This window comes from Lissotriton vulgaris, chromosome 10 (assembly GCF_964263255.1).
Source record: "Lissotriton vulgaris chromosome 10, aLisVul1.2, whole genome shotgun sequence".
Lineage (NCBI taxonomy): Eukaryota > Metazoa > Chordata > Amphibia > Caudata > Salamandridae > Lissotriton > Lissotriton vulgaris.
Window position 1 is genome coordinate 829,726,355 of NC_141698.1, and position 22,254 is coordinate 829,748,608.

Consider the following 22,254-nt stretch of genomic DNA (forward strand, 5'->3'; position numbering starts at 1 on the left):
CATAGGAAGAGCATGATCTTCGGTTGAAGTCTGTACTTGAAAGTTTCAGGAAAAGAGGTCTTACTCTAGAGGAAACCATATGTAAACTGATCTGTAAGGACATTGTTTATTTAGGTTTAGGCCTCAGGTTATCTGAGGGTGCTGAGAAACATAATGAAGAGTTAGTCAACATGATAAGCGAATTGGCTGCTCCAGAATCTAAGAATGACTTGATTAAATGTGTGAGTGAGTACTACAATAAGTTCATTCCTCAATTTGTTAGTCGAGCCTTAAATATGAGTAAACTGTTGAAACAAGTTGTGATGTTTACATGGTCTTCGTAGTGTGGGTGGGAGTTTGAACACTTAGAAGGTCCTTTGTGTAATGCTCCTTCATTACAAAGCTTCAGTACAAAGGAAAATTCTGCTTTGATTACGGATGCCAGTGCTAGAGGACTTGGAGCGCTGTTGAAGTAGGGTGAAGGAAATAATGAAAGGATGATATTGTTAATTTCAAGATGTTTGACAGGTTCAGAGTACCAGTATTCAGTGATGGAAAAGGAGCCCTTTGTATATATTGCGCCATCAGAAAACTGAAGAAATGTTTGTGGGCCACCAGATTTGTGGTCAGGTCCGATTATAAGCTGCTTAAAGAGACTTTTGCTAAAAAAGGCTTGGATGCAGTGTCGAGCAGAATTTGCAAATGGGTAACTTCCTAACAGGACTTTGTTTTCCGGGTGAAGTACATTGTGGTTGTGGAAAATCGAGTGGCAGACTATCGCTCAAAGTTGATGGGCTCAAAGACATGTGAGCAGGAAGGTGAGGTGGTTGATGTGGGGGAGTTGGACACATTAACTGTCTGCAAGGTTACTGGTGGCATTATAAGTGAAAGTGAGTGGATGGACTGTTTATCAAATGACAAGGATTTGAGGGAATCGACCAACATGATTAAAGGTGGTTGGAAGACACTCAATAGTAGTAGTCCAGAATGTCTGAAGTTTTGGGAACTTATAAATGAACTCTCAAAACATCATGGGTTGTTGTGGAGGTGCATTAAATATATTTTCCTGGTATGTGTGAGGGTCAGACTTGTGGATTTGGCCCATCAAGGACATTTAGGCATCTGTAAAACTAAAAAAAAGGATAAGAATGAATTTTTGGTGGACTGATTTGGATGCACAGGAGGAAAGAGTGATTAGAGATTGTGTGGAGTGTAAAAGTGGTGATGAGGTATGTAAGGCAAGAACACAACCAATCATTATAAGAGACCCATCAGAGGGAACCTGGGAACATGTAGCTTGGGCCCCACTTAGTTTAGAAGTGCATCCCTGTCGTCAGGTGTGTGCCCGACCTCTATCAAACCTAGTTTTTAGAGGGCAAGGACTGGCCGATGATGAAGCATGACACCAGCTGGTGTGTGAGACCAGTCCTACACTTTTTGTGAGATGTCCACACTCACAAAGTAACCTTTGAGCACCTTGGTCAAATAACTTGGAGCTGCTCATTTTGTGATGAACATTTGATGTCGGAGGCTGCCTGCTCCTAGTGCCCCATGCCTCTAGTTCTCTCCCCCAGGACCTTCCCGGGGTTACTGTGGTTATAACATATAGCTGTAGACATTTTGAGTCTTGTCACCAACAAACCTCGTCAATATTATGTGCTTGTAATGATTGACCTGTTTTTCAAGTGGCCAGAGATATGTATTTTTCAAGGAATTGAGACAAGTAATGTGTTGAAGTTTTTAAATGAGGTTTTTGGCATAAAGGGGATTCTGGATTCCATCCTAAGTGACAATGATGTGCAGTTGTTGTTTCAGGAGATGGAATTCTTTTTGACACAAAGTGGAATCCAGCATAAGAAATGTGCCCTATATCACCCAGAATCTAAAGGGGTAGTGGAAATATTTAATAGGATTCTGAAGGAAACCGTACAGGTTGCTTAGGTGCAGGGAAGAGACTGGAGGGAATACATTCAGTCAAGGGTGGAGATGTATCATTTAGCTCCACAAGCCATCATGGGAAAAATACTGTTTGAGCTCTTTAGAGGGAAGAGGCATATCTCTCTAATGTGACTTTCCTGGATCAATCATTCAAATGGAGGAAAATGTGAGGAAAAATTGCATGACTCTAGACATTCAGTTAGTCATACTAGGGTTGCTGTGAGTGACTGTGTGAGTATAAGACTACCACAGGGGTTGGTTGAGTCCTTAAAATTCTCAGCACATCAGAAAGTTGTAAAACATTTTAGGAATGCTGGAAAAATATAGGACAATCGCATATGGAATTTGGGATAAGTAGTAGTGGTAAATAGTGCGCAGCATAAGGATGAAGTGAAGGATTCTGGGAAGTGTACTTTGAATTTTACTGGGAAGTGCACATATTTACATGGGGAAAATTAGGACCGAATTCAAAAGAGCAAAAGGGTTGTGTTACCATCTGATTATTTGAAAGATTATGCAACCAATGTAGCAGGGTGTGTTGGTTAAATTATAGTTAACAGGGAAGAAGGTTGATTAATAGATTTTGGGATTCGTATTTTATGTTTTGTTGGTCGTTTGTAGTTTATCTGCCTTAATATATTGTAATGTATGGTCTTTTTTATGTTTTTTCTCATTTAGTTATTTCTTTGACGTTTATAAAAGGGGAAAGATGTGTGGTATCTTGGAATGTTGGGATTTAGAATGTGGGCTGAGGGTTCTATTGAAAGAGGGTTGGAGAGATAAAGCGCTGCATGGTGGATGAGGTGTTAATCGGCTACTGGATGTTGTACTTTCTACAGTCTTGAACATCACAGTCCAAAGTTTTACTGGGCATTTAGCCATTATTGCCTTTCAGTTCAAATAGTTATCTTACTGTCCAGAAGCTCAGTGTGCCTGGAGGGATAGGCAATTCACTAGAGGCCTGAAGAGGTACCAGAATGACCTGGGACAAAATACCCGCATGTGTACGTTTTAGTAAAACAACATATTTTTGAATAGATGTTACAGTGTTCCTGTTGTTGGATTGACTTCAGGTGAACACAAAATTGATAGATACTCATTTTGGTCTCCCTCAGTTAGTTTCAATTTGTTTATTTCTTTGCATATGAGCGTTTACAATCCTTCTATTCTTTTCCTTTTTTATGTACTTCTAGACAACTTTCCATTTGTTACATTTATTTTAGCTCGACAGTCCTAATTGCCTTAGTCTATGTTATAAAAAATTAGGGACAAAGATCCCTCAAATTGTTTTGAAGTCCTCTAAAATAAAATAATATTAGTTCAATAAATTATGCTTCACGAAATCATTGATGTAGTAGTTTTTCAACTGTTGAGAAGACTAATCATTTTTAATGATCATTATATTTTCTTAAGATGATAATGTCTTCATGCCAGACAATGCTGAGAGAGATGAATATGTTTTATGTGACACTGGATACATATATGTTGGATCGGAGCACAACATAAACGGAAGACCATGGAACTTTGGGCAGGTACTGTAAAACTAAAAGTGTTGTGAATCCTCATGCAGTCATTAAAGCTGAAGTATTGTTTAGAAAATATGAACATGGCACTAATATTTACCCTGAAGTGTTATATTAACCACCATGATAAATTCCCTTTTCATTTTTGGCACCTAAGCAACTTCTGGGATATATGGGTAACGTTTTGTCTTATTACTAAACAAATTTATAATTAATAATCTGTTTTCTGAGGACCACTTGTATGTGATTAATGGAATTTAAAACACATTGGCCCAGATTTATGGTGCAAGGATATCTGTGTTGGTGCATGGCAGCCAAAAGAGCACCAGAGCATGGAGAGAGAAGAACAGTGCCACATCTTACCGGATATAGCACTGTCCCGCTCTCCCACATTCATGTTCCACTATTTTTTAGTAAAGCTGGGTAACTGTTCACCAGTGATTTAATTTTACATTTGATATAGAACCTCTGAAAGTAGTACTAATTAACGAGGATCTTTGTGTAAAGCCTACTTGGCAAATAATGTTAGATGTACATAGGGTGTAAAATATATGCAGGAAGCCGCGCAGTGGGGAAATAGCGAGCAGCCAGGCAGCATGTGTGCAATTGCTGGGCTTGCAAAAATATTTTTTTTACATTTTTAAAAAGTGGGTGCAGGATATGGGTAGTTGAAGGAGTGGAGTACTGAATATGGGAGTTTAGAGAGTGGATGTGGGAGTGGCAAAGGTGACAGTCCAGGGGAGAGGAATGTAGAAAGCATAGGGACAGGTGGGATGCGAAAGTGGATGGAGCGAGGGTGAGAGAGGAGTAGAATGAAGACCGACAGCAGCGAGCAAATGACAAAAAATGAATTGCCCAGTAGCAGTGCATAGCTATTGTCTCCTCACAAAAATAGGAAATGTTCATAAAAAAATTAGGGCCGGGCGATCCACCCGATAAAAACCTCTGCCCGCTTAGGATTACTCCCCAGCCACATTACCATGACGGGGGGGACCCCGGCGGACGGTAAGACTGTCCGCCGGTTTTCCACCAGGTCGCAGAGTCGACCGGGCGTAAAAGCTGCTAACATGGTGCCAGTGTCTGGGAGACACCGCCATCCATATTAGCATATATGCGGGGTTGTACTGAAAGGAGGAGGAAACGGAGCTCCAGGACCAAATGGCATCCCTCAAGTAATCTTCAAACTTGCCCCTGATTTTTGGTGTCGGAGAATAATGAACTTGTTTAAAGAAGTCGATAATTTAAATCAAATACCTTCGAGCTGGCAAGGTTCTATAATTTCACTGATCTATAAAGGTGGTGATAGAACTTGCCCGTCAAATTACAGGTTAATTGCATTACTGGACGTAGAAGCTAAGTACTACGCTTCCCTGATCCTGGAATACCTGACTTTCTGGTCGAATAAGCTTAATTTGATACCTATCAACCAGACAGGTTTCAGAAAAGGAATTGGGACAATTACAAATATCTTAACACTTTCCTTAATTGCCAAAAAGTACAAACGGAGAAAACAACATCAGCACCTTTGTTTTATAGACCTCAAGGCTGCATTCGAGAGTGTGGATCATCATATCCTATGGAAAAAGCTGAACGCTTGAACATTCCTGAGAAAATATTCAGAGGAATATTGCTTCTTTACTCCAACACATGGATGAGAGCAAAGCTGGGAGACAGTTCAAGACTAACAAGAAAGATGACCACCACAAAAGATCTGAAACTAGGGTGCATGTTGAAACCGCACCTTTTTAATCTTTTTATGGCAGACCTGGCACACAAGCTCGATAAGATCAACTCCCATCCACCTCAATAAGGAACGTTATCTTTATCGCACCTTTCATATGCGGACAATGTAGTCCTAATGAGCCTAAACAAGGGCGGCCTCCGCAGGTCACTCACAGTCATGTTGGAATATATAACAGCTAATAGGCTAGAAATAAATACACCGAAAAACAAGACAATGCTAATTAGCAATTACCCAACGGCCAAGCAGAACAAACAACTTGAGAGCAACCTGCTAGAGGAAGTTTCTAACTACAAAATTCTGGTTTTTTATATAGAAAACAGGCAGAACCATCGAAAGCAAAAAGCATACGTTTACCTTCAGGACTCTAGCAAAAAAAACTGAAGGGGCCTTCATATAAGTCCTTGTTAGCAGTAGTAATGGCCAAAATGCTTCCAACGTTAACATTTGGCAGTATTGCTCTACATGGGAAAGACTCTGAACTTTTAAACAAATTGCAAGTTTCAACATATAAAAGGGTTTTCCAGATTTATCAGCCTGCATCTTCAGCTCAGGTTAGACTCTAATTTGGCTTAACAAACAAAACACTAGGGAGGATGTATGCAACTATTAAGCAATGGTAATGACTGAAACAAAATAAAGCAGAATCTGTAGTGAACAAAGCTCTGTGGGCAGAACTAGAAAAGGAAAATAAATCTCCATAAAACCAATATCTCCAAAAAGCATTATACACAAATTGCATAGGCGAACTTTGGAACACCAACCTGACATACCCATCCTTCAAACAAGCCATTAACAAAACTGCTAAATTTATGCCTTGTTAACAAACAAAAACATCTTCAGCAAGAGAACGCATGCTTGGATGGTGATCAACAACTATAAGATCCTTGCATCAGCAGCATATCTAAACATCACATTCTCTGTCTATGAAAAGCAACAAGTGATGGCCATTCGTTTCAGCAAACTACCTTCCATCGCCGACCAGCTAACCTGAGTCCATAAAGGCCTGACAGAATGCTGACTATGCGTTAGCAATAAAGAGGACTTCATCCACTTAATCTGAGTATGTCCCAAACGTCTAAAAGCAAGAGTCACTTTATTGAGGAATGCAATGAACACAAGACGAATAAGGACCTGCAGATCTGCTATAATAGCAGGTCTGGTCCAGACTGATACCATTTTGAACTGCCAATTGATAAAGTTCCTTAACTGTCATGAGCGGGCATTAAAAACACAGCATTTAGCTATTGCCCAAAAAATGCCAAACACTCAACATTACAAGGAACTTGAGAGATATCGTCTGTCAATTTAGATTTAAGCCTGGAATGTAACCTTTTAATTGTACAGTGGTGCATGGATGAACTAATGCTTAGAACCCATTAATTGTATAGTACATACTCTTGAATATTATTAACTGAGAATGTAAAGCTTTTACGGTACTGAGGAAAATTACAACATTTTTTTTTAAATCTTTGTTATACAGGGGACACATTTACCTTTTACTACCACCATAGGTTAACATTGGGATAACCTTGTTACATTTTATAAGTGTAATTTCCAAACAGGAATTTGCAGTTTGGTATCTTTGGACTTATGAAAAGTTGGAAGTTTCTTACTTTAATCATTCTGTCCCTCTGCCTATCTGAATACACGTCTGGGGGGAAGGGGGCAGCTGGTCTTTGTGCATTCCCCCTAGAGTATCACACACAAAGGGATCTGGGACGTGACATTCATATCTTGATGGTCCATCATCAGGATGATGGGCCTTCCTGAGCTAGATTGGGAGGGAAGAGCTGACACTTGCACCTGAATAGGGCTGTGCCGGTCCCCACACAAAGAGCTGCATTCCAAGCTGTATTGAGTCTGGAGCCAGAGCAGGTAAGGCAAGGACCTTGTGCACTTCAAAGGCATTTTGAAGTCTCCCCCACTTCAAAGACACAACTGGGAATACGTAATGGACCTCTGACACCACCAATTCACTACACTTTGGACCTAAGAACACTCTGCCAGGCAGGAGGACTGCTGTACTGCTGAAAGGACCAACACTCTGCTGGACTCTGTCGGATGTGTTGCCTGCCCTGTTGCCTGCTGTCCCATGCCCTGTGGTGAGAAGGACTCAACCCGAATCTCTACATCCCCAGAACCAAATAACGTGACTCCAAGGGTTTGCTGGCTTGCCTCCTGTTCTGAAGTCTCAGAGACATCAAATACTTCTTCTAATTCTGCTCAGCAACTGGACTTTGTCAACTGTGAGTGCTGCCCTGCCAATTAATTAATTAATTGCAAGTTTATATAGCGCTAGGATCGACTCCCGGAGGAGTATCTCCGCGCTTCGACCGCTGCGAAACCCTTCCTGGCTTCCCTGAGAGATGGTCCCTTAATGGGTATCTCCAGGGTGAGACCAGGCATCCCCGGCGGTCTGGTGGGGCCGTTAGTGCAGATGAGGCAAGCTTATGCCCAGAGTTGCCGAGTGTGATCGCAGATCAGAGTGGGCACCGAGGCGAGAGAATTATCGAGTCCGCTGACCCTGGTCCAGAAACCTGCCGCGTCGGGAATCGAACCCTGGTCCCGGGCCGTCCTCTGCTCTCGGGTCTGCCGCCTCTAACCAGTGAGCCACACTACTGCACTACAGCCAAGAGGTGGCAATTCATTCATGGGCCGTCAAAGGGGGGTTCTGCTGCTGTTTCTGCAAAACTCCCTGCCTCTCCTGCTTTGCGCCGGTTGGAACCAGTGTTGCTTCAGAGACTCTACAGCGTCATCAGCGCTGATGACGCAGTGTCTTCAACGTATGGGGTTTGATGATACATCCTCCAGAATGGTACTGTTTTCAGCGGGGCCTGCGTGGCTTCTGGATCCGACCCATGCTCCATCGGGGTCGGCTTGGCTTTTCAGATTTTACCTGATCCAGCGTGACTAGATGTCCCCAGTTGGCGCTTTATACTTTTAAGCACTATATTTCAATTTAATCTTTAAGAACTCATAACTCTGGTTCTACATTTTGGATTTTTGTCCCTTTGGTCTTGTTTTGTTCGTTAAATTAAGCTCTATTTTGTAAACCTGTGGAATATTTTTGTGTGGTGTTTTTACTGTTTTACTGTTTTAACGGTCTCACAAATACTTTACACATTGCTCCTTTAGATAAGGCTAACTTCTCTGTGCCTAGCTGCTAGAATATGAGCGCAGGTTAATTTAGATTTATCTAACTTGCCTTGATTAGGAATGGGGTCTCTACTTGGGCAGAGTGAAAACCTCTGCCAACTAGAGACTCAATTTCTAAGAATTTGTAATCTCATTTTGGGTGTAAACATCAGATTGTACCAGTACGGCCAGATCGTAATGAGGGCCTGAAAAGTTTGCTACAGAGCCCTCTTCGGTTACCTGCTTTTGCCCTTTATGAAGGTCATTGCATGCAGTTATGGAAAGAGAGAGAGCTATGGGTGCTCAGTTTTCGTTTCTCCCTTGCCATTAATATGTGCTACTTACTTCCAACTGGGAATGAGATAGGTTGCTTGGTTTCAGGGGCACACTGCAGGAGACAAATTACCCTGCTCTGCTTGACGTAGCTGCCATTTCGATCACTTTCAGAGGGAGTCACCCACCCTTGCTTCCCTTAACAAAGTGCTTATCCCCAAATGCAGTATTCATGGACTCAGTGCTCTCACTCAGTCTGTGCAGTCTCAGGATTTTTGTGTCCTCATCCATGCTGCTTTTCTATTGTTAAAGTACAGCGGCGTTAAACACATATAGGAATTCCACTGTGACCTACAATGTCCCTAGGTCAGTGTGAAATAGAAAATGAATGTTACAGAGTCAATTCACAGTTTACATATGAAACTGTTGAAACAAAATAGTTACTGCACAAGTGCTATCCATGAAGATGATGTGAATGTTCAGCTCATTTGGGGGTTCCTGTCTGTCAAACTATGCCACCTTATTCAGAGGAAGGAAGTCCAATCACTCAGAGACATGCTGAAATAGAGCGATCTCATAAAAGTTCCCATATCAGGGAACCTACATGAAAACATTGTTTGCATCAGTCTCAATTACAGACAAGCCACCCAACATAGGGCATAGAATTGTAGCATTCTTACCTAGAAAACCTTGTTGGCCAGTATGAAGGGAAGGTATGGAAGAAGCAAACAAGAGTGTTGATACTGCTGATGCATGCTTCATCACGAATTAGGCTGTCTACCAAATTAGCACATATACGTGGAATGTGGCAAGATGAACACCCACAAGAATGTCTCGGAGGATGAAGAATACTTCTGAGGAAAAAAAAGGAGGAAGATACCATTCATCTGGGAATATGCAAGGTCAAACAATGCTGGCATACTGCCCTCATCATCAATGTCAATGACAGGTAGTCTGAGAAAATATTTGTGAGTGATTATCATTGTTGGGCATGACATTTAGATCACAAGATGCTTTTACTTCTATTCTTGGGATCTGAACCTTACTCTCCCCCATGGATCAAAAATGTAATCCTTCCTTTAATCACAGAAGTATCAGTTTGAGTTACAGAATGTGCCAGGAGAAGACAATTAATTACCCTATCTGTTCAGACTTCTCAAGCTAGAAACCGAGGCTGAATGCAAAGAAGAGTAAGAGTCTGAAATGCATATGCAATAGCCTACTGGAAGCACAATTAAGTTGGATGGGATGATTGATGTCACTGCTGAAGAAGAGTACCTACAGCCAGTGATGGTATCTCCCAGAGCAAGCTAATGGATTAACATCCTCCTGGAGAATCACGTAGTACATGGGTGAACTACAGGCCCTAATAAATGTCAGACAGGAGCTGTCAATGTCTTCGGAGATGCTTCCGCGAAGGGGCTATCACATTCTAAAATATGTATTGGAGAGAACCATGAGCCTAGCCCAAATGAGCCACATAGAGACTATGATAGCCAACAAACAGAGTAAAGGCGGGGTTCCTGGAGATGAAAGCACTTGGGTTGAGAGTAACACTAGGTGTCTATCATAACTTTCAAGAAAATGCGAAGTTATGTAGTACCCTCAATGGAAGACAACTGTGGATCATAACGCACAAGTCGCTCCATTATGCTGACGTTAGATTCGTACTACTGACTTTGACAGAAACAGTTCTTCCAACACTAGAAAGTCTGTTGGCCATGCATGGCTTTCATGAGAAAGAGAATTGCAGATGTATATGAAAATCATGGGCATAGCCTAAATATAAATCTGTACTTTCAGAAGAGCAAATGATAGCCATGAAAAGGACCCTACAGCAGTTCCTAAGAGAGTGCTGGAATATGCACTGCTTGTTTAGATGTACGTCAGTGATCGTGCTACTGGACCAATCCAAAGCATGGGTTGTACTCTGTCCTTAAATATAGGCTACCACAAGTGCTCTAGAACCTGGACTTCTAAAACAGTCTGGCATAGCGTGGATGAGGGATCAATACCCAAGCCGTAAATGTAGCCTTCTTTTTAAACCATGTCCTTTATGAATAATAGATGAACAAGGAACCAGAGTAACAGCTGCCAGGGAAAAACTATCACTTAAAATATGTCAGTGTTTACAAATTAAAGAAAAGAAACGATCAGAAGAAGAAGTACAAGACTTGCAGACAAAGAGTCCGACTGTGACTCAAATGACTTCCAAAGTTATATATCTAGCACACCCTCTCAGATTGTGGGCTTTGAGTATGATTGTGACTCAGAATTGAGGGGAGAAGGCAAAACAACACATTATGTGACAAATGTCACTTAATAGGTACAAGTTATAAATATAGGTGAACATTAGAAATGAATTTTGACACTAAAGTGCTTTTACAAGTGTAAATGTGTGTTTTTACAAAGTGAGATTCTCACATTCGCCTATACCTCCACTAATATGGGGATATGCCTGGGCCATTCATAGCCTAGAAACACAGTTAGTACTGTCTCTGAAAGAAGCGCTTTTGTTTGTGTTTCTAGGTTTGGAAACTACCTGCAAGAGAGCATGCATAAATAAAAAATACCACTCCCACACGATTGCATGTGGAAATACATACACAAGAATGCCCCCAAATGTAATGTTCGACCTGCTATCCTTCACATGGTTTTCCCTGTCTTTTTGCCTCCACCTACTGTATTTCTGATTGTGTGCTGGACTTCGTTTTTGCACTCTGAGCATTTTACCACTGCTGATCAGTGCTGAAGTGCAAGTGCTCCCTGTGTAAATTGTGATTATGATTGGTTATCCATGATTGGCATTTTTGATTTACTGGTAAGTACCTGGTAAAGTGAACTGTGTGTGCCCAGGGCCTGTAAATCAAATGCTACTAGTAGCTCTGCAGCACTATTTGTGCCACCCACATAAGTAGCCCTGTAAACTTGTCTCAGGCCTGCCATTGCAGTGTCTGCTAGTGCAGTTTTAAACTACCATGTCAACCTGGCAAGTCCACCCACTTGCCAGACCCAAATCTTCCCCGTTCTTACATGGAAGGCATCCCTAAGGAAGGCTTACGGTACTCTTATTGACCGGGTGTATAGTATGTGAAAGGTCAGAGATGTACTGGTGTGTTTCGATAGTGCACTGATAGTGAAATACTGGCAATTTAGTTTTTCACTATTGCAAGGACAAACTCTCAGATAGGTTATCTTTGGAGTGGCCTTGTAACATTATGCAAGTGTAACTTTCAATTGGGAAAAGCTAGAGATTTGGAATTTGGGCTCTCTGAGCTCAGAATTTAAAAACACATCTTTTAGTGAAGGTGATTTCTAAATTGTGTGTTTGAAAATGCCACTTTTAGAAAGTGGGTATTTTCATGCTTTACCATCCTGTACTGCTGCCTGCCGGTGAAATCAACGTCTTGTTTAGACTGACAGCTGGGTTGTTTGTGCATTAACTCTAGACAGTTACACAAAGGGAGCTGAGGTGTGCCCTGCATATCCTGATGGCCCATCACCTGGCCAATGGGCTTTCCTGAGCTTCTGTGGTGGGCTGAGTTGACACAGACATCTGAATAGAGCTGTGCATGGCCTCTCATAATACTGTCTTTGCCCACCCCCTTTGAGTGTGCCTGGAGCAGGATCTTGCAGACAAAAAATACTTTCCTTTGAAGTATGCCTACTACAAAGGCCAAAAGAGGTGAAAGTATTGGACAATAAACCCACATTTGTAGAGCACTTCTGGACTGAGGACTCTGCCAAGTAGAAGAATTAAAGAGCTGTCAGGAGGAGTACTGCCCCTTTGCTGTGTGTTGCTTTGCTGATTTGGCCTGCAGTTGCTGCTTCTGTCTGTGGGCAGTGAAAAAACTGGGCGTTGCTTTCTTGAATCCTGCATTTCCAAGGTTCTCCAAGGGCTTGTGTGTGCTTGCCTCCTTTTGGAAGTCTCAGGGCCATCAAATACTTCACCTGCAGCATCTCTGAACTCCACTGCTGGGAGTTGTGACCTGACAAGTGGTGCCAATCCAAGTTCTGGCCCCCTGGAGGCTGTCCCTCCTGCAAAAGATCTTAGTCTGAAACATTCAGTAAATAGCTCTTATTTCGGTGCCTCCACACTTCTTAGCTTAGCGACAGTGCCTAATGTGTATAAGAATGAGTGCTGGAGCCAAAAACGCTACTCAGAAGCAAGAGGTCAATGCTATTATATTTTGGCATGCCTGATACCAATGCTGCATAGCCTTAATTCCACCTCATGCCTCTTAAATCCACTACCAGACACTACATTCCCCTTTATCTTATTCTTGCAGGTACTTCAACACCACTCCTTCTCCCTTTCTGAGGTTTTTCTCCTTTGTGTGTTTTTCCCTCTATTGCTCTTGTAATGTCTGATAAACGAAATAAGTTCCAGTCCCCTAAAACAAGTGCCAGTGTGCCCCACCTGCACCCATCGGCTTAACCCCTTCACTGCGACGGCTATTCCGCCACAGTGCTAAGGGGGTGGGGCGGCCGCGCGGCGGCCGCATGCTGGTGACGGAACCGCTCCGTCACCAGCGTCAGGGCCGGACTGTCCATAGCGGGCACCGGGCGTTTCCCCGGTGGGCCGCTAGGGTGGGGGTCTGTTTTGGGCCCCTAGGGGGCCGTTTTTGTTACCGGGGGTCCGCAATGTCGGCCCTCGGTAACAAAATCGGCCGAAACCGGCCGTCACAAACTGCTCACCTGCACTCCCCCTGACCCCAGGGGGGGGGGGGGCAGCTGAGCAGTTTGCCAGGGCCGGTTTCTGTTCTCAGTCCGGCCCTGACCAGCGTCGGTGGCGCTGTGCTTATGACGGAGCGGTTCCGTCATGGCCCGTCCCGCTCAATGGAACGCTCAGCGCAGGCGCGGAATTCGCGCAGCGCAGGCGCTCCGAGCGGGACATGACGGAACCGCTCCGTCATCAGCACAGCGCCACCGCAGCTGATGACGGAGCGGTTCCGTCATCAGCAGGCAACGGGTTAAATTAAGCACTGCATTGCAGTATGTCTGGAGACACAGAAGGTTTTCTCAGTGAACTGACAAATATTTAGCTTTTCAAATGTGTTGTTAGAATAATTGCAAACAAATTATACATTTTCTGCAACTAAGAAGTCAGTAATAATGGCCTAAAGCTATTTCGAAAATACCTTTCTACAAATGCATCAGAATAGCTGTATTAGGTTAGGTACTAATTTGATGTTCAAAGTTCCTTGAATATATGCTCTTAACGAAAATCTCTGTGAACAGTTGGTTTACCTGTGTAAGGATGATTATATGTAAATATAAAATACCTTTTGGAACTTAGTTAACTTATATTTATTAAGTATGCTTTGGTTTCGGAAAGGAAAAATATTTTCAGAACGAAGCCCACTCATTTAAAATGTTGACATTCTTGTCTGTAAGTGCTGATAGCTCCTGCTTAAAATACATTGATTGTTCTGTGCATGCTGTAATTCAGTGGCTCAGTAGCAAATCATACATTATGAAACTTTATTGATTATGGTCCATCTGCTTCTGGGTTTTTTCTTCACATTCTGGACTCCAGCTAACACATCATGGACACCATCTTTTTTCAGTTTCAACCCACATTTTAATGGGATTTCTGTGCCATTCAGTAAACACATAGGTCCTATTACGATGCCGATCGGACAAGCGTCCAACCAACATCGTGTTAGAAACAGGACCCCCCGACAAAGAGTCGGTGGTCCTGCTTCCAAAAGTAGGATGCGACTGCCTTCACAGCAGTCGGAAAGTGTGTGTTTCCTTTTGAGGATTGAGCTGATGGCTGCAATCTACAATAGGAAAAATACACTTTTTAAACATCCACATGATGTTTGCCTGCCACATGATGCATGGATGTTTGGGGGGCACCACAGGTGCCCACCAGGCCTCATAGTGGAGGCCACGGGGGACAGAGGACCTGCTAGGGGCCCACAAAGTTTGTTTCCGCTTGCTTTCTAGGTGGTCGGATGACATAGAAAGGCTGTCAGAAACATGCATTGTAATCCCCAAGGAGGCACCCCGTCCATTTTGGCAATCACAATCCGTCCTTCACCCCGACGGGCTCCTTGAGTCTGTCAGAGGTGGAGTGGATTCCCCCCGCAGGCATCGGTCGGACCGCTGGTATCCTAATACGACGAACGGACCGATGCTTCAGATGTCAGGCAGAACGCCACCGATGAGCTGTCGTATAGCCTTCCACCTGACATCCTAAGAAGGCCCTTAGCTTTTATTAATGTACAGAGAGAAGCCACCAAAGAATTACTAGTTTCAAATGATTGGTCTGGTCATTCTCTGGTTCCTGAGCTCTATCTGACTGACAGTTCTAGCTTCCTGCTCTCTGGTTTAATTTGTCTCTCAATAGACCCTGGCTGTTTGAATCATGCTTTATAAGAAGTGAAACGTGATACAGCTGCTGGGCCTTCTGTAAGGTTCCATTTCTATACTAGCTGACTGATGAGTCAAATATGCAGTTGAAGCACTGTGCTGTGAAATTTACTAATCTAAGTATACACAATCTGTAAATTAAACTTTACTTATACGTATTATAAAATGTACCAGAGAAAGAGAGTTTATATCAGCATGTCAAGCCTTTGAAATGTAAATATTGTGGACAAAGGTCATATTGTGTTTTTTATTGGCTATACAAGGCCCTATGCAACTGCTAAAATGCACCTTTTTATTGCTTTCAGTCAATGCGCATGCTCTGCGGCTTAAAAATTGTAAAAAAAAAAAAAAAGAAAGAAAAAGCTCAGAAAGATAATATCGAAATATATCAACCTATTCTGACATTGTTCTATTTTGAAAACAGTATGAAGAAAATGTCTTGGACTCATGTATGTATTTACTGGAGAAAAGTGGTTTGAAAAGTAATGCCAGAAAAAATCCAGTGGTCGTTTCCAGAGCAATGTCTGCATTGGTAAGTATGTTAAAATTAGTTAAAATGAGTTTAAATTATAACTAGAAAAGTGCACTTGTTATACCTTATGAGCTTCACTATTAAACTTAGATTGAACACTGCTTTCTGCAACTGCTCAGTGAGAATTAAACCTAGATGCTCAAAAGTGTGCACACACTCCATAAGGGATGCTTTAAGCTCTGGATTGGGTCGCTGGTACGGCAGAGGCTGAGAACCATGCGGTTTGTTTTTGTGACATTGTTTTCCAGTCCTGTCTTAGTGCAAACTGTGTCAAAACTGACTAGAGCCCTCTGCAACCCCATGAGGGATTCGGATATTAATAAAGTACCATCTGCAAACATGGGGCAGGAAATCTGATGCCTGCAAGACTTGGGGGCTTTCCCTCACAACCATTTAAATGGTCAATCAAATCATTAACATAAATTGTAAAATGCAACATGGCCCCTCTTGTGACAGTGAAGCAGTCTGTCAGCTTGCCTACTTGACCAAACCTCAACTGGGCATTATTGTGCTCATGAAGTCTTATAATGTTGACCAGTAAACATTTAGGCAATTAAAGAAAAAGGGGGTAACCCTGTGTCCCTCAGAACCTGGGTAGTTAATGGTTAAACAAACAATGGTTCTGTCGGGTAGGACATAAGTGATTTGACGATGCTCTTAATGCAATCAGGGGAGAAGGCTCTCTAACAGTCACAAATCTGGGATCTAACACGTAATAATAGGACGTGAGATCAAATGATTGTACTGTGTATTTTTATCAGAATTACTTCATTGCGCCAAAGCCAGGCAGAAACCACCATTCCTAAGTCAGGGTAAGAAAGTCACCCGCCAAGACAACCCCATGCTCACCCTCTTGGTAGCTTGGCACGAGCAGTCAGGCTTATCTCAGAGTCGATGTGTAACGCATTTGCGCACGCACCCACCAGCAACAACATCCAAGGGCCCCCACAAAAGGAACTCCACACAAGGTGTATGTAAAAATAGCCTTTGTATTGCAAAACACATTAGATAGAAACACACACTTTACAATGTGCCAACAGGCACGGGCAGAATTTACAGGGGATTATGTACAGGACAGGGCCACAGGGACCACTGTCAGGAATATGTACTTAGTAGAACTAGCACTTAGGACCTATAACAATCAGAAGCTTCACACATGATGTATAAACCTACATTCAGCGGTGTAAGGAACAAGGCACATGGCGCATCAAAACACATTCAGAGGTGCAGGAGAAATACATGATGCATGAACATACATTCAGCGGTGTAAGGAACAAGGCACATGATGCATCAAAAACACATTCAGAGGTGCAGCAAATAACAATTTGCAGAAATCACATTAGCACAGAACTTACATCAAAGTCCAGGTTGCGCCACTGCGCCAAAACCTAAACGTAGCAGCTGCCCACTACTTGCTGGGCAGCTGAGGACAGGAACAGGGCCTAAACGCTGCAGCTGGCACTAAGTGCTGCGCAGCTGGGGAAGGCCCGGGTAGAGATGCAGGAGTGCGCCTCACTTCTAAAGACCAGAGAACCAGTCCCTAAAAGCACAACCTAAACGGTGGAGCTGCCCACTACTTGCTGGGCAGCTGGGAAAGACAAACTGCGACATTGGCCCTCACTGGCCCTCTGGACGAAAGACTGCGCAAAAGGGTTGGAGCCATCTGGCTCTGGGAAGGCATTTTGCGCATTTTAGAGCCCTCTAGGCTCTGAAACAATAAGGGGGGTGTAGGAGCCTCATGGGCTCTGGGTAGGAATGCTGCCAACACTGTGGGAGCGGCCCGCTGCCAGCTGGGGCCGCTCTACCAATGAAAATGCCCCAGAGGTTGTCGGAGCCTCGACAGGCTCTGAAATACACTGTGAGCATGGGAGCACTCTGGCTCCTTGAAGAAATCAATGCCCCCATGGTTGGAGCCGCGGTGCTCATCAAGGGCTCCTCAGGCCCTTCAACTCAATATTGTGCCCATCTTTGGAGTCCCCCCTCTGGGCACTCGGAAATAATGCTCTTGTTGTGGGAGCCTCAGCAGGCTCTAAACATTCAAAATGCCCCGGAGCTTCTTGTGGGCTCTAATCAGTACCCTGCCATCCGGCGTTGCAGTCCCCCCTCGGGGGACTCAGGACCAACTGTGCCCCCCCACTGCAAGCACGGGGCCCCACTCACCGGGACTCCTGGTGCATCGGAGAGCTCCACTCTCTGGTGTGGCAGTAGCACTTTGCGGGGCTCTCTCACCACGAGAAGCCTGCCTTCACATAGCGCCCGGCTCGCTTCACCCGGTCCCCCATCTCGAGACCGGGACTCCAGGTGCGACGTCGTGGCAATTCGGGGAGGCGGGTGGGCTCCCGGCCTCCCCACGCTGCACCAGCTCCTCTTTGGGCGGCGGCAACATCTCCGGTCTCCCCCTTGACCCTGGAGACCGGCACAGCGGCAAAGGCTTCCCCCAGGCAGGGGGAAGCTGAAACCACGTTCTCCCGCCCCCGCCCACAACCAGGCTGCGGGCCGGACATCTCCTTCCGGCACAGGAGAGCCCCGGGCTGCGGCGGTGAGGCGGGGAGACACACGAGGGGTCGGCTCCCTCCAAATAAGCAATAAAGCGAGGTGGGCACTCGCTGGGGGACCCAAAAGAAATAGCGGCACAGTCCCTGGCGTGGTGGGCACCTGCCAGGGGACTCTAAAGTCGGCAATTCAGTGGGGCAAATGCCAGGTGGGCACCGGCTGAGAACAAACAGCGCTCCGAAGCACTAGGCAAAAATAAAGCGCTTCCAGGCGCTATGGTCCTAAAAGAAAGCAACAAAGTCCTTCAGTAGTCCAGGACATCAGCAGTCCAGGGGCTGGGCAGGGCCCAGGGAGGCAAGCCTTCCCCTGGGCCCCAGCAGCAGCACGGCTCTGGCAGATTCAAGTAGGCACACAAGAACATTTTGTAAGGGGACACAGCCCCTTTCTATACAGTCAAAATCTTTGTCTCAGGGTGCAGGGTGAGGGAAAAACCAGTCGCAGCTGGTTTTGGAGTACTGTTGTGTGCTCAACCACCCTTTCCTTTCACTGGCCAGGCTAGGGACATTAGACACACCACAGGGGGCGGAGCCAGCATTGTGTGGGGGAAAGCCCAGCCCTATTCAGGTCCCAGGTGCATCACTCCCTCACATCACACATGCTAATCTCAACACTCACCACCGGGGCAGACCCATGGAGCCTGGCACACCAGCCAGCTCCAGCCAATCACAAGCCAGCACATTCACTGCACAGACAGGCACACTTCTAGAAGTGGCACTTCCATATTAGACACAAACACGCTGCACGCATCATTGTGCAGCATTCAATCACACTAGTCCGCACATACCAGACTCGAGCTTGCACACCCCACGCATCAGGAACTACCAGGGACACAGACATTCACCATGCATTCTTATGGGAGGGCAGGCCAACCTTACTCCGCGCACTCAGAGTGCGCACGCACTTTCCACTGGGACACAGTGAAAGTGCGCAGAAACCAAAAATCACTATCACCAGGTCACCATTACAAGCAAAAAGTTTAGGGGTGAACCTGCCAGAAGGGCCAAGTCCAACACTAGGGCTGCAAGTTAAAGATGTGCAAGTCTATTTAAGTGACCAGCTAGATGATAATGAACATTCAAGTCCTAGCCCCATGGAGGTGTTGTGATGTTGAGTCTAGGTACCACACAACACAAGTATCACAGTTGTAGTAAAGAAGTGAATGTCCAGCCTGATTTTAGCACATTCTGTACATGTTTGAAAACAAATAACACTTTAATGATCTCTGAAAGTATGTAAATAGATTTACAGCCGAATATGAGGACTAACGGTTAAAACACAATACATAATAAAAAACTGCAATGTCACACAATATAGTAATAGCACCAGGGCCACTGCCTATAAACATCATATGCCGTTTGAGATCATTAAATAATTGCATACATTGAAAAAAACTCTGTAAAGTGAGAAAACACAACACAAGTGCAGTTACTTTAAAAGTGAAATGGTTCCAGTAATGTTCACAAGCATATGCCATTCATAATCCCTGCCTGATCATGAACAAACCCTGTAAAATTGAGGAAAACTTGCAATGATTCACAATTATTCACAAATGTTTACTGATGATGGCTATATTACTGATTTTGCACACTGGCAACAAACAAAGAGAAAGGCTGTTTCAATCAAATTACAATGGAAAAGAACCTGTTAGTTAAATAGGAATAACTGGGTGTCTGATAATTGGAGCAGCATGTTCCGGGATGACAAACCAATTTCCAGGTTGCTGGTGACGTCATGTTGGCCCCTTAAAATGAGTGTACTGTGCGACCTGGAGGACTCAGGCTTTGTTTTAGCATTTACACACACAGGGGGCCAACCTTGATGATGAAGGGGACACAACACAGTCTGTAAACAGCTTTGATATGCAGAGCAAAAGGCTCAAAGAGCTCAACTGGACCATTATTCTTGCTCCGAATAGCAAGTAGGCCACATGGTGCTGGCCTGTTATACAGACAAGGGTCAAATGAAAAATGAAATGAAACAATACAAGTTGGTGCTGAGAGACATTGTACTCGACAAGTAAAGTCAGCATTAAACTTATGTACATTTGTAGATGTAACTCTATGAGGCAGCCCAGGTTTGACCTCTGGTGAGGGGTAAAAAGGTCTTCTGAGTGCTGTGCAAGCTTCTTTGGGTTTCTTGGGCCTCTTGGGTGCTTCCACATCTCTAAGTATGTAGCAGTAGTCGGGTAGGCCAGCAGAACTTCTACTGGGATTAAGCTTGTTCCTAGCCAAGAGAAAATGAGCAGCCATCAGCTCTGTATCTTGGGAAACCCGCAACAGCAGGATATTTATTTATTTATTTATTTATTTTTAGAGTTTTATATAGCGCGAACTTGAACCGATTAGGTTATCAGAGCGCTTTACATAGCACCAGTTCCGTTACATGTTATCAAAGCACTTTACATAGAATCAGTTATTTACAGATCTGGTTCATTTAAGGCATATGGGGCCAGCTGTACAACCATAGCATTTTGCGACTCGCAAATTGCGAGAAATTGCGAGTCGCAATTTGCGAGTAGCAAAGTGCTATGTACAACAGTGTCTGAGACACTGTTTGCGATACCCAATGGGTTCGCAAATTGCATGCCTCATGAATATTAATGAGGCAATTTGCGACCCATTGGGCATGTCTAGCACTCCCAGGGATGGTGGCCTGCTGGGGTCAGCTGACCACCATGTCTGGGATTGCTTTTAAACAAAGCAGTTTTTTTTTTTCAAATGCAGCCCGCTTTCCTTAAAGGTAAACAGGGTGCATTTAAAAAAGAAAAATGAAACTTTGAAGTTTAATTTTTTAAGGGCAGACAGTGGTCCCTGGGACCACTACCTGCCCTTAAAAAATAATTGCACATGCATTCCCAAAGAGGAAGAGGTCCCTTGGGGACCCCTTCCCGTTTGCGAGTGCCTTACCTCAATTGCGAGTGCAGAACATTCATAGATTGGTTTTGGAGTCGCTATTAGGTAGGGTTGCCCTTGGAACGCCCATTCATAATAGCAAGTCGCTAACCCTATCTTTCGAGTCACAAATTGATTAGCGACTCGCAAAATAGGGTTGGTACATGGGCCACATGTTTTTTTCAGTCGCAAACGGGCCTAAAACCCCTTTGCAACCGCAGAAAACTGACGTACATCTCGCGCTCAGTAGTCTAGAGGTGAGCTGCAGGTTACAAGTCCAAGTCCTGGCATTTGGGCACCAAATTATTATCCGTTTGGAGTTAGTGTATTTATTTATTTTATTTTATTTATTTGTGTATTTTGTAAAGCGCAACAGCTGCCCCAACGGGGCGTCCCGGCGCTGATAAATCATGGAACTTAGAGGCTAGGCACCAATGGGGCATTATATGGGGAAGAGATGTGTTTTCAGGGACTTTCGGAATGCTAATTCGGTTTGACAGGCTCGTAATGCAACCGGGAGGTTATTCCAACACCGAGTGGCACAGACCTCAAATGTTTTCCCTCCGGCGCGAGTACGTTTAAATCTAGGGGTTTCCAGCAGAAGTAGGGAATTTGAGCGTAATGTCCTGGTGTTGACATACGGTCTCAGAGTGCTTTTCAGATGGGCCGAGCCTTTGCCCTTGGAGGCCCGGAAAGCCAGGGTCATGGCCTTAAAAATACATCTCTTGGAAATGGGGAGCCAGTGGAGTTTACGGAGGTGTGGGGAGATGTGATGTCTGGCAGGAATTCTCTCCACCAGCCGAGCAGCAGCGTTCTGGACAGTCTGTAACTTGTGGCATAGGCCTGCTGTGATGCCAAGATATAGTGCGTTGGCGTAGTCCAGGTGAGATATTATCAGGGCTTGTACCACAGTCTTACGGCAGTCCATCGGCAGGTAGTTGATGAGCCGTCTAATTGTCTTGATCTTAGCAAAACAGGATGCTGCTACTGTTTGAACCTGGGCGTTGAAACTGAGATGATTATCCCAGCGCACTCCCAGGTTTCTCACCGAGTCTTTAGGCGTGGGGGCATGGCTGAGATCATCCGGCCACCATAAATTAGAATCAAGAAGGGATGATGAGTTAAAAAACAGAATCTCTGTCTTTCCAGCGTTGAGTCGGAGGGAATTGGAGTCCATCCAGCTAGAGATGTCTCTTAGACAGTTTTTCAATGGGTCGAAGGCAGAGGCCGTGGGGGTATCAAAGGTGAAGAGTAACTGAATGTCGTCAGCGTAGGAGGTGGATTTAATCCCAGTTTGCGCAATCA

The 22,254-nt window shown here is 44.3% G+C and overlaps 1 protein-coding gene across 1 annotated transcript in view; it reads left to right on the forward strand.

Annotated features, from left to right (window-relative positions):
* Window positions 1–22,254, forward strand: part of TGM4 (transglutaminase 4) — a 192,378-nt gene that overhangs the window by 76,532 nt on the left and 93,592 nt on the right. The window contains exons 5-6 of the mRNA XM_086941753.1: window positions 3,331–3,449; window positions 15,398–15,505. Coding sequence (XP_086797879.1) covers window positions 3,331–3,449; window positions 15,398–15,505 — 227 coding nt within the window. The remainder of the gene's footprint in view (window positions 1–3,330; window positions 3,450–15,397; window positions 15,506–22,254) is intronic.